Here is a 17,285-nt window from a genome sequence, read left to right as displayed (position 1 = left end):
ACTGTAAAGGCTTATTCAATGACAACCTGAATCCTGCATCAGAACTACTGTTGGCTCCACCTCCAGACACCTCTCATTGTCATGAAAACTGTGAAGTGGCTGATTTGGATGGCAAGAAGGTGGAACAAATTCTACTGTTAGACTGATATAAATTGGAAGTAACTTCTGTGACTATGGATGTAACAAAGCAGATTGTGGCCCATTGTCGTCTTTGCATTTATAAAATGCCTTGTAAAATTATGGTACTGTTGAGGTGGAGATGAAAGCTCCTGTTTAATCTAGAGCGCCGCTTTTGGCAGTGTAGCTGCCTGTCACTGCAACAATAAGGCTCTTCTGTTTGTTAAATGGGGTATAATAAGACAAAGGAGGACTTCATGTAGTTGCAGGCCAGAGAAATCAAACGTACTTTTGCAAACATCTTAAATTTTTCTCGATGCTCTTAGGTCACATCAGTTTTTCCACACAGGACACCTCTCTTGATTCATTTTTTGCACCTGTTCCTATAGCAAGGCACCCTCTAATCTTGATTCCACCAGTTATTATTGTAAATAAAGGAATTCATATGGAATCTTCAATGTGTTACTTATGCTTATCCCACTCTGACAAGTTTTCCTTTTCCCCCCATGCTTAAGGCCTCGCTCATTTGGACCCCAGCTGAACAGCTGGGGATGGCTGTGAGCAAATACCATGTTAAAGAGAAAAAGGCTTCCTCCTTGTTCTGTGCTACTTTCTAATGTTCACTGTGAATCATCAGGGAACATCTGATCTGTGTTCATGCTGTGCACATGTTAATTTCATTGAGGTCTGTGTGTGCAGCTTGCAGAGCAATTTGCAGAGAGCCTAAGGGTGACTGTGCAGCCTGTACTGCAGTCACTTGTCCTGATCTTCCTCCGGTGATGGCTCCCAGAAGATTGTATTTGACCACCTGTCTGCAGAGCTTATTTTTCCTTTGCCTTTATAATGTGGGTTTATTTAGTGTCTATGTATCTGTAATCTTGTTCTGTCATTACCTATTTACACTTTATTATGGTTTTCTGAGCAGATACTCCCTAGTCTGTGTTTATCTTGTGCACTTGTGTGTGTTTCAATAAATGTCATTATTTGAAATCATTGACACTGCTGGTTAAAGATACTAAATTCCATCATCCATTGTCCCATAAAATGATCCATTAAAGATAAAACTGCAGAGACTTGATAAGGTTCTTTCCTAGGAACAAGGAACTCTCTGATCCATGTGAGATCTTATCTCCAGAGCAAGTGTGTGTATTCATAATGTAAAAGATTCACAACAGAAGGGGGCAGACAGGGAGGCAGAGGTTTTCCTTTCCGGATGGTGATCCTCTGACGTTAAAAGATGGTTGCTTAAAGCAGATGATTGTTCAGTGTCAGACAATTTCAGATATCAATGAGGAGAAGTAAGTGAATTGGGGCCTGCCTTTGGTGACTGAATTTATTACTTGGGTGGCGAAGGACTGTGAATTAGTGGGGAAACCTGTACCAATTGCAGTGTTTCTAATTCATTCTTAAGTTGGCCTTAATGTGTAGAGCAAATGTTGACACTGATTGGACAACTATTGGAAATATTCTCCTGTCCTTCCTAGTAAGGGCACAAATACTGTTTGTGCTTTGCGAGACCCACTCAGGTTAGTTTTTTTTTTTTTTTAAATTTTTATTTTAAAATAAAGGTGACCAACAAAGGATTTTAAAAATATTAGGCTTGTGCTCTCCCTCCTCCCCACTTTTCATTATGGATAAAGGCCAGAAAAGTGGATTTGTTTGTTAAGTTATCTTCTATTTCTTCCCCCACCCTCCCCCATTAGAAACAGGAGTATGATGTTTGGTTTTCATGGATGACTTGGGGGGGTAATCTGTGAATGTGGTGATTAGAATCTTCAACAAAGACACCTGTTTCCCAGTATGTTAGGTAGTTGTAGGAGTTAAGAAAAACACAAATTTAAAAATCTGGCTAAAAGTTCCTTTCTCTCTCAATTGCTTAAGGATTATCCTCCCACCCCAAGCTGTTAGAAATTCAAGATTTTCTGCTCTGAAAGACACTTTTGACTGAAGAACTAAGAAAACAACACCAGAGTCAATAGTGAAAGCTGAGCAATTGAGAAAATAATGGATTTTTAGTTGTGTTTAAAACTTCAGATTCCAAGACCAGAATCACCATTGTGATCATCTGCCTTGATCTCCTGTATAACACGTGCCATCGAATTTCCCCAAAATAATTCCTAGAACAGATCTTTTAGAAAAACATACAATCTTGATTTTAAAAATGGTAAGTGATGGAGACTCCACCGTGACCCTTGGTAATTGTTCCAATGATTAGTTACCCTCACTGTCAAAAATTGACACCTTATTTCCAGCCTGAATTTGTCTAGCTTAACTTCCAGCCCTTGGATCATGTAATATGTTTCTCCGCTAGATTGAAGAGCCCATTATTAAATATCTGTTCCCCATGTCTTTTACTTATAGACTGTAATCAAGTCACCCCTTAACTTTCTCTTTATTAAGCTAAATAGATTGAGCTCTCTGAGTCTCACTATTCTAAGACATATGTTTAAATCCTTGAATCATCCTTGTGTCAATTCTCTGAACTCTCTCCAATTTATCAACATTCTTCTTGAATTGTGGGCACCACAACTGGACAGTGTATTCTAAGTGAAGTCGCACCAGTGTCAAATAGAGAGATAAAATGACCTCTCCACTCCTACGTGTTTTTGTGTTTAAAACCAATTTAACGCAATGCTTAAACTTTTTGGAGAAAGGACATCTTTGTTAAAGGTTCAGAGCTCCTGCCCATTCATTTTAGGTGGTAGAGGATGTGTAGTATGTGACCTCTGTGACCTCTCCCACCAAGGAGCTCTTCAGCAAAAGCAAGGGAAGAAGTGGCTTGACATTCCTCATACTTCTAATGCTAACCCCCCACAGAAAAAACAAGCAACCCAATAAATATCCCCCAAAACCGTGACAGGCAACCTTTTTCATTATAAAGAAGCAAAAAGAGCACAGGCTTGTTTCTGCCCCGCCCTGGTGATCCTTCTGAGTTTGGGAGTACTGAGAGTGCTACAGGTGGAGTGTCTGGCTTATGGAGAGGAAGAGGGTGGGCATGCCTAATGTCTCACCACCTTCACTGTTTTATTAGGAGGTGGTCTTGACTAATTTTGAAAGCTAATTTGGGTCTGTTTTCCTGGCCTGGAAAAAATAGGACTAACCATATAATTTTGAGTAGGAGGAAATTAGAGACTTGAACCATTTTGGAGGGAGAAGGGATAACTCGTGTACCTTAGATGAAGGAGCAATTAATTTATTTTATGTAAATGACTATACAATGGTTGCAAACTATCCTAAAGTAAAAAGAACAGGAGTACTTGTGGCACCTTAGAGACTAACAAATGTATTTGAGCATAAGCTTTCGTGGGCTACAGCCCACTTCTTCAGATGTATAGAATGGAACATATAGTAAGGAGATATATATATACATACAGAACATGAAAAGGTGGAAGTAGCCATATCAACTCTAAGAGGCTAATTAATTAACATGAGCAATTATCAGCAGGAGAAAAAAAACTTTTGTAGTGATAATCAAGATGGCCCATTTTAGACAGTTGACAAAAGGTGTGAGGATACTTAACATGGGGAAATAGATTCAATCTGTGTAATGACTCAGCCATTCCCAGTCTCTATTCAAGCCTAAGTTAATGGTATCGAGTTTGCATATTAATTCAAGCTCAGCAGTTTCTCGTTGGAGTCTGTTTTTGAAGCTTTTCTGTTGCAAAATGGCCATCTTTAAGTCTGTTACTGAGTGACCAGTGAGGTTGAAGTGTTCTCCTACTGGTTTTTGAATGTTATGATTCCTGATGTCAGATTTGTGTCCATTTATTCTTTTGCGTAGAGACTGTCTGGTTTGGCCAATGTATCCTAAAGTAATGAACAGAAGAGGTTTCTGTTCTTGCTCTGATGCCTTGACATATGTTATCTTCTATCAGTATAATAAATGCTTCACTTTGAAAAGATACTCAACCTTCATGCTAGAGCATGAGCGTAGATTTGTGGGGGTAGGGAGCAGCTGGGAAACTGGTTTGTAAATAGCTCAGTAATCCATAGGGCCCTACCAAATTTGCGGTTGATTTTGGTCAATTTTAGGGTCATAGGATTTTAAGAAATGTAAATTTCATGATTTCAGCTATTTAAATCTGAAATGTCACGGTGTTGGAATTGTAGGGGTCCTGACCCAAAAAGGTGTTGTGGGGTAGGGGTCACAAGGTTATGGTAGATGGGGTTGCGGTACTGCTACCTTTACTTCTGTGCTGCTGCTGGCGACAGCTCTGCATTCAGAGCTGGGCAGCTGAAGGCAGAGCTGCCGCCAGCAGCAAGGATGGCATGGTATGGCATTGCCACCCTTACTTCTGTACTGTTGCTGGCGGGGCGCTGCTTTCAAAGCTGGGCACCTGGCCAACAGCTGCCACTCTCCAGCTGTCCAGCTCTGAAGGCAGTGCAGAAGTAAGGGTCACCTCACCCCCATAAAATAACTTTGCAATGCCCCTGCAACTCCCTTTTGGATCAGGACCCCCAATTTGAGAAACGCTGGTCTCCTCCATGAAATCTGTATAGGATAGGGTAAAAGCGCACACAAGCCCAGATTTCACTGGATGAGACCAGATTTCACCGGCCGTGATGTGTTTTTCATGGCCGTGAATTTGGTAGGACCCTACCCATAGGTGGTGGTGGTTCATTGTGGCTGCTGTTGTATATAAATGTTCTTGATGGATCAAAGGATTTTCTTAGGGGCATTGTTGTTGCTATCAGGGCTATAGGCATGAAGGTTAGGGTTCAGATTATGCATTTGTGGACACACTTATGTTTTATGGAGATTGAAATAATGGCTTTTCCATTCTGCCTGTCACCTGGGAGGCATAGGTTGGCATTTGAATCTGCTAAGGGTCATTATTCCTGGCATGAGTAAATCTGCTTTGAAGACAGATAACTAACCCTCAGCTTGATGTGTAGTCTTAGGCATTTTAAATGTGGTGTTCTATTTTGTTACCGTTCCTCATTTCAGTAATTATATCTTGTTAAACTGTGTGGGGCCTATTTGTCCAGACCTTGTGCAGACACTGTGAAATTAACTTTCTTACCCTCCAACATGAGTTGGACTGAAGTGACACTTTTTCAAAAGCCTTGCAGTTGAACCTCCTGCCTGTGGTGCCCGTTCTGTTGAAGAAAAAGGGTGCATGAAGATTTAGTAAGGTAATTGCTGCTTAATTGCTCTGTGTTGTTGAAGGAAGACTGGAAATCTGACATGCTGTGGGGGTAGATGAGGTATGGTATCTAATCTATCTGATATTTTGCATATATAAGAGGTACAGCTGTATCAAGAAAAGGTCTGGAAGCTTCAAAGGAAGGTTGGATGGAGGGAAGAGATGGCCTGGTGCTCTGTAGAAGCTAGGGAATTGCTTCAAGTGGAAGCAGTTAAGTTTAAAGAGGGAGACCCCAGTGGAGAGGGCGTGAACAGGCTGAGTGCCTGAGGCAGCTATGTTCTGATGTGGAGAAGTTTTTAATAGCTTGCAGTGACTGGGAACAAGAAAAAATTAAAATGTCTTTTTCCCGCTGCCCCTAAGCAGCAGCCTTGAGGGTAGAATATAGGCTAGATTGGAAAGTCCCTTTAGGAACACCTGACGCTAGAAGTAAAAGTGAATCCCCTGCTGTTATCTTTTAATGGCTTCTGAACTGGTCCTTGTACCCCAAGATGGTTGGTCTGTGCCTCTTTCCTGACACATGCATTTAATTTTTAATTTGCAAGGCATTTGCTTATTTATTTTCATTGTTCCTGATAATAATTCTAAGCCATTAGAGGGGAAAATTGTATTCAAAAATGCTGTTTCACACTTTATTTGTTTGATGATTTAGAGTGATAGAAAACAGCACATTTGCTGGCTTTTATAGTATGATAATTATTCACATCCATCAAGCCATTCCAGGGGAATAAACAAAACACTAAGAAAATTACACTATTAATAGCATCCTCCATTGCAAATATGCGGGATCTTTTTCATGCTTTCATCTTAAGGATAGAAAGGGGATTGTCCAGTTAAAGTCTCTCTCTAAAGGGGGAAAGATCCACCTCTCTATGGAAATTACCGTCTAACACAACTTCAGCATTTGATTGAGCACCTCCTGAACCTGAGGTCCTGAATTTTTTTGTCAATAAATGAGGCCGGAATCAGGTTTTGGAGAGACCCTATGACTCTGAAGACCACATTAGAAAGAGCTTTAATAAGATATTCTGGAATCTTGAAGCAATGGTTGGGAGGAGATCTCTCATCTTGCTACACTGGGTAAAACTGAGACCATTTCAGTGATCCCTTTTGAGACCCCTCAGATGTCTTCTCAATAGCAGAATCAGTCTATAAAAAGGGGTTGTTCCTATTGAGGGTTATTAAAATAGTTTATGCTGCCACCATCCCTTCTGTTTAGTTTTGAAGCTGTTCAGTGCAGAGTGGAAAATCCCTGCTCCCTAATCTGTAATGGTTCAGTGTAGCATCATATCAAGGTTAGATCAAAGTTAGGCTGATTATTCCCTTAACTTTTGGTTGTACTCAGTGTGAGCTATTCACAAAGCTGCTTCTGTCAATAGTGAAGCATCAGATAATTGTCAAGAATGATACTTCCTGCTGATTATAGCTCAGCTCAGGATCCTTTCAGGATACCAGGGGTTCTTTTGGTCAGATAAACTAAAAATCTCAGTACCTGTCTGATGAAGTGGGCTTTAGCCCACGAAAGCTTATGCTCAGATAAATTTGTTAGTCTCTAAGGTGTCACAAGTACTCCTGTTCTTTGTCTTCCCCTTGTAAATCTGCTTTTTGTCTATCCGTCTGACTTTTTTAAAATAAATTCAACCGTGTTCATAATTAGAGGGGTAGAAAAAATACTCAGGAGGAGAGAATTACACTGCATAGTGAACTGGAGAGATCAGAACAGTGAGAGCTGCAAACAACAAGGAAAGAGTCGGTCCTAACAACTGTAAATACTTACCAGTGAAGGAAAATAAAGAGTACAGATACAAAATAGTGGAGTTTTCACCAAGCAGCTATAACCATTGCATTAAAGCAGGTTTATTTTGGTCTTGTTTACTTAAGACTGCGCGCTATTTTTAATTTTTCCTGTAACTTGGCGCTACAGTTGCTAGAGGAAAGATGTGGGATTGTGAGAAGCATAATAAGTCAAAAGGGTAAGGTGAAACTTCGGCTTTGTCTACACTGCCAAGTTGTCGACAAAGCTTTTGTCTTTCATGGGTGCTTAAAAAAGCCTCCCCACCCCCGGAAAGACAAAAGTTTTTTTGCCGCGGCAAGTGGCAGTATGAATGCGGCTTTGTTGGCAGGAGCGCTCTCCTGCCAACAAACTGAATGCCGCTTGTGGGGGAGGAAGTATTTTGTCCGCAAAAGTGCTGACAAAGTGCTGACAAGCGTTTACACACGCTGACTTTTAGTGACAAGACTGTGTCGACACAGCCCTGTCGCTAAAAGCTGCGTGGTGTAGACAGGCCCTTAAGTTCCTTGGGGCAGGGAATATGTCTCTTGTGTGTTCAGGACCTTGTACAATGGGGTCCTGGTCCCTGATGGGGCCTGTAGGTATTATAACAATACAAATAGTAAGCTGTAAGGAAGAATAGGGAATAACTACAACTCCAGAGATATTTACATAAAAAAGGAACCTATATGTACAAGGAAACTACTAACATTTGTATCAAAACTTCAGAGACTAGACGGTTCAGAGGAATGGTAATGGGTAGAATCTTTTATCTCAGGGTGAGCAGTGAAATGCTGCTCCAGGCCAATGGGAGCTGCAGGAAGCGGTGCGGGCCGAGGGACGTACTGGCCACCGCTTCCAGCAGCTCCCATTGGCCTGGAGCAGGGAACCGCGGCCACTGGGAGCCGCGATCGGCTGGACCTGCGGACGCGGCAGGTAAACAAACTGGCCCGGCCTGCCAGGGGCTTTCCCTACACAAGCGGCACAACAAGTTTGGGAAACACTGATCCAGAGAATTATAGTCCAGTCAGCCTGACTTTGATACCAGGAAAGATACTGGAACAAGTTTTTAAAAAATCGATTTGTAAGTGCCTTGAGAATAATAGGGTTATAAGTAATAGCCAGGATTGATTTGTTAAGAACAAATCATGCCAAACCAACCTAATTTCCACCTTTGACAGGGTTACTGGCCTAGTGGATGGGGAGGGAGGGAACCTCTAGACACAATATATCTTTATTTTTAGTAAGACTTTAAACATTGTCTCACAACATTCTTATAACAAACTTGTGAAATGTGACCTAGATGAAATTACTGTGAGGCGGGTGCAGAACTGATTGAAAGAGTGTAGTCAGAGGAGTTATCAATGGTTTGCTGTCAAACTGGGGGATTTATCTAGTGGGGTCCCACAGGGGTCTGTTCAGTACTATTCTATATTTTGATTAATGACTTGGATAAAGGAGTCAAGAGTGTCCTTATAAAATTTGCAGATGACACCAAACTAGGAGGGGTTGCTAGGACTTCACAGGACAGGATTAGAATTCAAAATGACCGTGACAAATAGGAAAATTGGTTTGATATGAACTAGATGAAATGCAAATAAAACACAAAATACTACATTTAGGAAGGAAAAATCAAATGAACAACTATAAAATTGGGAATAACTGTCTAGGCGGTAGTACTGCTGAAGGGGATGTGGAGGTTATAGTGGATCACAAATAGAATATGAGCTAACAATGTGATGCAGTTGTGAAGTCTATTATCATTCTGGGGTGTATTAATAGGATTGTTGTATATAAGACCACAGGGGGTAATTGACCTGCTGTACTCAGCAATGCTGAGGGCTCATCTGGAGTGTTGTACCATTCTTTAAGAAAGATCTGGAGTCTGTCTAGCTTGTCCACAGGAGAGCAACACAAATGATAAAAAGTTTAGAAAACCTGCCCTATGAGAAAAGATTTAAGAAACTGCATGTTTAGTCTTGAGAAAAGTCGAATGAAGTGTGAGCTGAAAAAAGTCTTCAAATACGTTAAGGGCTGTTATAAAGATGATGGCGACATGTCCACTGAAGGTAGGACAAGAAATAATAGGATTACTCTGCATCAAGGGAGATTTAAGTTAGATATTAGGAAAATTTTTCTAATTATATGGATAGTGAAGCAATGGAATATGCTTCCAAGAGAGGTTGTGGAATCCCTGTCATCAAGAGGTTTTTAAGAACAGGTTAGACAGACACCTGTCAGGGATGGTCTAGGTCCTGCCTCTGCATGGGGCTGGACTAGATGATCTTTCAAGATCCCTTTCAGCCCTACATTTCTATGATTCTGTTAGATTGCACACTGCTTTTGAGGGGACCAGTTCCCTTAATTGTCAAAGCAGGACTCTATCTGTTGACAAATCTTATTCCTGAAAGAAGCACATATTCAGAGCTCCAACAGTTTATTTGGTGTTACTTGTCTTCATATCTTCAGCGAGAGTTGCTTTAGGACCACAAGTTGCCAACATAAAAAAACAGGCCCTTTTTGCTCTGAAATAAATGGCCATCTCTTACTGTTAACCTGTGTGCCCCACAGGATGCTTCTCTAGAGAGGTGGAGGCAACTGGTCCACCAAAGCAGAAAACTAGAGAGATGATAGAGGTATAAGATTGTTATCTCTCAAAACTTGCTGCGGCCACTTATCGGTCAGATGAATAAATCCTGCAGTGCTGAAGGGGTTTTGGAGCAACTAGCAGAAGCTATGGCTATATCTACACTTAAAACACTACAGCAGCAGCACTGTAGCTGCACTGCTGTAGCACTTCAGTATAGACACTTAGGCTGTGTCTACACTACAGCCAGGACGGGAGAGTTTCTCCTGTCGACCCCCCACGGTGTACACTTTGCAGTAACTCTACCTAAGTTTTGTCGACTCCAGCTATGTTATTCATGTAGCTGGAGTTGTGTAGCGTAGGTCGACTTACCGCGGTAGTGTAGACATAGCCTTATTACAGCAATGGGAAGGTAGGTAATCTACCTCCCCGAGAGGCTGTAGCTAGGTTGATGTAAAAATTCTTCCATTGACCCAGTTCTACAGCGGGGGTTACGTTAGCTTAACTTCGTCTCTCAGGGGGTGGATTTTTCACACCCCTGAGAGAGACCGATATGCCGATGTAACTTTTCAGTGTAGACCAGCCTTATGTTTCTGGGCAGTTGACATCTCCCTTTGTTTTGACACCTCATCCTGAGGTTAATTAATTAGTATTTTGATTTTCATGACATTTTGATGTTTTAACCTGAGGACAAACATCAAAGTTGTCTGTCTCTCAGCATGAGAACTAGAGTGCTTTAAATGTGAAATTAAATTACTGTTTAGCACTAGGTAGAAATCTCCAAGTGTTAAAGTGATGCATGTGCCATGAGGAAGAGGATCATGTACAGAAAGTAATCTTGTTGTACCTGCAGAGATAGTGTATAGTAAAGCATCTGTCTTGGAAATTAAAAATGTTCTGTTGTTGACCAGAGTCCAAGCTATGGGTTCAGTACCTGAAAGAGGTTACAGCAGCTGCTATTGAATGGTAGTTTTTTTTTTCTAGCTACCTCTGTCAAAGATTTTATCCCTAAAGCAATTGCCATTTTTCATAGTGCTAGCCAAGTGAATGCAGGAGGATAATGTCATTATTAGGCCATCTATGATAGCCAGACCTTTCACTGATATAATTATAGTAATTCTTTTGATTGTGGCAATTTCTAATCTCTGTCACCTCCTTTTTCTTCTGCCTTTTGATTGATAATTTCATGTCTGATCGTATAGGCTTTGTTAGCTCAAATCTACACAATACTTACAGTTGAAAGGAAAAGTTTCCCTCCTTTTTGGTCTTAAAACAGAATTGTCCAAATTCCTGCTACAAACACATCGGTGCAACCCTATTGAATTCAGTGGGATTGTGTTGGGTGTAACTGAAGGCAAAATTTAGCCTGCTTTTAATTCCACTTTGACTGATTTTTTTTGCTTGCCAAGAGTAAATCTGTAAGATGGCACAGCATCTCTTCTTTGCAGTAGTCTGATCAGAATAAAAAGTTTTATAAATTTTGAACCAATTGTTGCACTGTGTGCTCCTGCGAGTTTTGTGGTGGTGGCGGGATGTTGACCTATAGATTTTTACACTTTAGTTTTTTGAGCACACTGGAAATTCAGTTCTGCTGTGTTCCTATCCAAGCAACTCTTATTCAGGCTCTCCATGGACTCAGCTCAGCTTCTTGCAGTCTGCAGTTTCAGATAACACAATGACCATGTTTCAATGTATTAAACTTTTAACATCCCCCGGATTCAATTAATCTTATCTTTACAACTCCCAATTACAGGCACTAATTAAGTGAAAGTAGCATTGTAGACTGGGGATATTACATTAATCAGCAGCAGCCTTGTAGACATAAATTAGTTCTTTCCCAATCCTTCATTATTTTCCCAGAAGGAATGGAATGTTTCATTTCCCATATTTAAGGGACATTAATCCCACAAAGGAGTTTTGGATTAGGATTATTTTTATCACTTTTATGTAAGTGATAAATGACCATTTAAAAAGAAAAGCTACTAGCTTTATCCAAGACAAATGAAATTGTTTGATAATTGTACAATTTAAAGTGCTGTCAAAAGGTACTGGGAGCACATTAATATCTTATTCTGTAATATTAAATGCTACATGGTGTTTTTCTTGGATTTATTTGTTTATTTATTTATTTATTTATTTTTAAAGCTGCCAGTTTAAATCAGCTTAGAGGCTAAATCTTGAAGCACCGCCTGTTAGCCTCTCTCCATTAGATCATGCACCTCCAGATTGCTATATGCGGAAATTCACTTTGGTTTCATACAAAGAAAGTTTGAAATATGACTTTCCCCCTGTTACTCTTTGCAGTCTGGATAAATGACTCTTAGAACTGAGGAACAATATGAAGGGGACTGGCCTCTAGAAGGAATGTAGACTTTCTAATGTAATTGAGAGCTTGGTAGCACTGCTTATTAGGATTGCCCAACTCTTCCTATCATAAGACACAGTTTTCAGTTGCCTATAATTTTGCCAAACGTTAACCAGCATAGGCACCCGAAATTGTGGCACTTTATGATTTCTAAATGATTGACTTTGTGACTGTGACCTTAATGTTCTTTTAATGTTCTTGGTGGTAGTACAGATATTAAGAATCTATTGTGGCCCTCTCTGCCCCTTTCCCAAGAGAGAAGATAGATTCTGCATCTTTCTAATGAGAGGAGAGGCCCATTTCTAGCTCTGTGTAGTCATTGATGATATTTGGCTAAGGAACAGGTACTTAGAACTGAACCATCCTCTCTTCTGTTTGAATGAAGGATTTTGTAACCCTTGGGACAATCTCTTAGATCAAAAATAAGCATATAAATTACTGGGCTCCTGTCCCATATGTTCTGCTGAACTTTTGCCTATGTTGAGTGCCTAGATACTACTTCGATAAAGGCCATATAAATTCATAAAGTAGATATTTAGCTTAGAGCTTCTTATCAGTTAAGTTCAATTTTATCTTGTATGCAACTTTTCAACTAAAGAAAATTTAATTCATTCTCCATACTTGTTTACTCCTGGGCTTGGCTGCATTGTATCACCATTTTACCTCATTAAATCTCATTTAAAACCTTTCTCGTCTAGCTTATGAATCACTCTCTGTGACATCTTGTGATGCTACATCATCATAATACTGCAGAAAAAAAGAACTCGTATGAAGTTGCCAAGAACTTCAGCTCCTTCAGTTACAATCTGGCTTTCTTCCTAGAAATGTATTCATGTTTTTATCAATACCTTTCACACTTCTACATTTTTTTGTTTGTATGTCCTCCTTTCGTTTGCAGATTGGGGCTGAACTGTAATAGTGATGACATTCGCCCCCATCTGTTTCCATTCTGAGGCTGTATTCTTGATTTGAGATTGTTTTCCTGATGAGTGTGTTGTTTTTTCCCTAGGTATGCCATACCACCAGAACACGGCAAGCGATTGGAACGCCTGGCAAAAGGTAAGCTTTAGCTGCCACTTTGTTAATGTTGCAGTTGCTGAGACTGAGTGTAGTTTAGAGCTGCGCAGTGAATTTGCATTGGCTGTACTAGACCCAGAGTCATGGCTGTTGAGGGCTGAAACCTTGTTGTCTCATCACTATTTCTGTAAACAGTAAATACTGGTGCAGCTGCTTTTCATAGCCACACTCTCCTGACATACCAAGGCCAGACTAAAACTGATGAAAAAAACTTTCATTTTGAGCTTTTGAGACCAAACCACTCGGTTGTCCTGGGCATGAATTTCAATCAGAAACCCATCTTGCATCTCCATGTGCAACTGATGCCATGTTAAAGCCTGCCTCAGTGAGATGAGAGCTCTACTGATCCCTTTATGTGGAGGGCCATCACTAGAGCGTCTGTGGCAACTTGCCTTCCCCTACTGCTGAAGGAGAGTATTGTAGTATTTTTTTAGCTACCCTCATAAGTCTGTTAAATACAAACTGCATTTGTATTGATCGTTGCTGAGTATTTTTAATTTTAAAAAAGTGCTTACAAACTCAGTAATGGTGGATACAGGGGCTATAATTATTGGAGTTCTCTCTTCATGATGTATGTAATGACATGCATACCCTCTTTGGTGGCATTCCTGTTACTAGAGGGATGTTTACTGGATAGATTGTGTCTCTCCTTATAATAAACTTCATGTTAAAAAATAAAAAGATGCGGGGACACAACCAAGGCTAACTGCAACAATGGGGCACACTCTTCCTGAGTGTGCTATATTCTAGAGCCAGTTATTTTCATCTGATTAAAAATAAGGGAACAGAAGGGGGAAGGGTAGCAAGGAATAGAGTTTGATATATTCAAGTGTAAGTTTTCTCCAGTGCATTGTGGAGTCAGAGCTCATACATCGACAGAGCTGGGTCCCACTAACTAAGCATTGTATCCTTTCAATGTAATAGGTCTTTTCCAGCCAAGTACCATGTAGTAACCTTATGCTTAATACCATGAAAAGAGTTCCCTTCATGTTCTGCTCTTAAATGTGTACTCTGGTCTTCCTAGTAACAGTTCATCCAGTTTTCCACTCTTTTTAGAATCACTCAAAAGAGGAAGGTAGAACAGATGAGAAATGTTGGACAGTTTATTAATATATAAAGAAAAAAGGACAAGTAACAGTGATGTCTGCAACATGGTCACAGAATTCTTAAAGGGGAGCATCCTATCACATTTATTCTGTATGACTTAGATCTGAAAGGCCTTTGCTGATGGGATCCCATATTCCTTTTACCACCTCCTTCTATATAACCTTGAAGAGTTCCTGTGAGAGAATTTTGTGTGCCCTTTCTGTGATCATGAGAGCCTGTGCTCACTGAATAGCCCCATAACAGAATCAGCAGGTCAAATCTGACATCCCTCATATTGCCCCATAACAGATCACAAAAGCATCTTCTCTCCTCTCTGAGCTCCACTGATTCAGATACAATGGTTTATAGGTTTAACCCAGATCTTTTCTATATCCCTCCAAACCAGGAATTACCCCGTTTTCAGGGCTTGCCCTGGAATCCCTGTGTTTTACAGGAATGGGTGTCTTGTCTTGTTAGATTCCATAACCCCCTGCAGACTTCAGACATCTAAAGAGCTGCCTGCCAACTGAGCCAGTGAAATTGACAACAGGCTGACTGGGTGCATATGCATATCCAAGGACCATTTCCAACCAGGCCTCTTGTACTTTGCTGGCCTCCCAGAGAGCCTCTGACCCTCAGCTGCTATACACACCTGCCTGACACGCCACCAAGGTCGGCCCATGTGCTGCTATCCACCTCCAGTGTATTATGGCACTAGGGTGACCAGACAGCAAGTGTGAAAAATAGTGATGTGGGGTGGGGTGGGGATGGGGTAATAGGAGCCTATATAAGAAAAAGACCCAAAAATAGGGACTGTCCCTATAAAATCAGGACATCTGGTCACCCTATATGGCACCAGCGCCTCACTGGTGTGGAGAAAGCATAGCATCGCCATTTTGGGAGGTAATAGTGGTGTGGATTTTAAATGGGAGAAGACTAGCATGGGAAGATCCTCTGTTTTGGTGACTGGCTCCAGAAAGGATATTTATACTTTTGTTTTTTTCCTTTTCCTCCATGGAGTTCTGTCTCTTTGTACTTACAAATATTATAGGCACACATGGCTCTGTAGAGTAGGGAATCAGTACCAACCAAAGCCCCTGCTCTGGAATTACTAACTAAAAAAACCAAATCTCCCATTTAGTGAGGCAAGCTTTCAGCTATAGATTTCAAGCAGTCATTATCCTATAGATGTCTCTCCCTTGTTCAGTCATTATGCAAAAGAGGGTGGGAAAATAGACAGTCTGGAAAACTGTTTTCTATTCCGTTTTTAATCCGGTGCTAACCACCAAAATACATTTATAATATTAACATTTCTCACTGATAGTCATAACATTTTTACCGATCATGTCATACCACAAAAACCCAATCATGGGTCAAGACTAGTCTAAATGTGTATGGGCTTCCCAGGGGAAGGGAGTCTTGTTCTCTTGGCTTTTAAGAGCCATGTACACCAATGACACTATATAAACAGAGATAACGTTGAAAACTACTACCTGAGAAATTAGGGCTTTAAAGCAATTATGGATCATACAATTTTTTGTCTGTGATCATATGTCAGGTTTGCTAGAAACTACCATTTCAGCCATTAAAAAAAAAAAAGCCCATAAATGCAGATGTCATATAGAAATGGAATTTTATACCAGACTAGAAAATATCCCTTGACTTTTTAAAATTCTCTTTTGTAATATACTTTTTACTGACAGTGAGACAAAAACCAATTATATATTGCTAATGACCCGGTCTTTCATTTTGGACTCCCCCATTTCCCACCCACACCATCCCTTTAGTTCAGAAAAGAATGTCACTTTTTAAACATCCCCCTCCCCCCCCCACTGGTGTGTCAATGGACTGTATTATGGAGATGTTTGGTACAGTGAAATGAGTTTGCGATTAATATGGAAAATGAATAGCTGAGCTATAAACGGGCTCTCTGGGAGAGTTGTGGAGCCCATGGAGAGAACGTTAATGTGTTGCCACGTTATTGGTGCTAATCACTTAAAATGTGCTCCTTTATTAGTAGCTTTAATGAGAGCTACTTAAACTGTGCATTAAAAAGAGGAACTGCAGAGAGGAACGACAAACTGGGTGGCAGGCAGTCATAATTCTAATTGAAATGCTTTTAGTATTAAAAAAAAAAAGTGTTGCCGGAATCCAGTAATCCTTTGCACTTTCTAAAACCACCTCCAGTGCATGCCATCAATTTAGTTTTGTTTCCAGGGCTCGGGTTATATTCCCCCTTCCCCCCATGGTGTATTTTTTCCCTTCCGCCCCTAATTTGGATTGGTTTAATCAGCCATCTGCAACAGGAAACATTGTCTAGAACAGAGGTTCTCAAACTTGGGGGCGGGCTCCCCTGGAAGCACGAAATGTATTCTAAAGGGGATGCGAGATGCTTTAGGGGGAAAAATAAAAACCTTACTGCCGTGCACATTTTACCCACAGCAATGAATAACTAGCAAAAGCTGATTCCTCCAGACATACCACGTCCTCGGATGGCGCTGTGCATTTGACTGTTTAGCTTGCCTAGCATTATGCAAAGTCGTTACTGTGTGTGTGTGTGTGTGTGTTAATCCATTTGCTACAACATGGTGTGCATTTCATTGTAAGCACCGACCATAATCACAGGTTTGCTTTTGCTCATATTACAGTGGATTGTTGGTTCTGTTTGAACCAATGCTTTACTGTTTTTAATATTTAGCGAGAGTTGCATGTTGATTTTTTTTTTTAATTGGTATATGTACTTGTGTGGCAGGAGAGATGAGGGTGTAAAGTACTACCAGTGCAAAGAAGGAGTGTGTGAGATCAAGTAAGTTTGAGAACAATGCAGTAGTGTTGTTACCAGGAGGGTAAAGGGCGGGCACATCAGTAGAAGACCAAGCTTTACCGAGGCTTGTTATTTTTTATATTGTTAGTGCCTGAAGGCCTCAGTAAGGATTGGGGTCTCCCATCGTGCTAGGTGCCATAAAAAACATTAGGAGATATGGTCCCTGCCCTGAAGGGCTTAAGACAGTTTAAGATGAATGTATGTGACAAGCACTAGGAGGGAGGATGAGGGTAACAGTAATAAAATACACTGGACAGTTCTTAAATGTGTGGGGTTTTGCTTCTCTTTTTACCCCTGCCCTAGGCATCATTCTG

The 17,285-nt window shown here is 40.6% G+C and overlaps 1 protein-coding gene across 2 annotated transcripts in view; it reads left to right on the top strand.

The window, feature by feature from the left end:
- The window catches only part of KDM4B (lysine demethylase 4B), a 165,153-nt gene that overhangs the window by 63,365 nt on the left and 84,503 nt on the right, over positions 1-17,285 (top strand). For both annotated transcript variants that reach the window (XM_044998466.1, XM_044998467.1), the window contains exon 6: positions 12,994-13,043. In XM_044998466.1, the coding sequence (XP_044854401.1) occupies positions 12,994-13,043 (50 nt within the window). The remainder of the gene's footprint in view (positions 1-12,993; positions 13,044-17,285) is intronic.

Source organism: Mauremys mutica, chromosome 24 (assembly GCF_020497125.1).
Source record: "Mauremys mutica isolate MM-2020 ecotype Southern chromosome 24, ASM2049712v1, whole genome shotgun sequence".
Taxonomy (NCBI): domain Eukaryota; kingdom Metazoa; phylum Chordata; order Testudines; family Geoemydidae; genus Mauremys; species Mauremys mutica.
The sequence above is the reverse complement of the archived record's forward strand: the minus strand, read 5'-3'. Positions and strand labels throughout refer to the sequence as shown.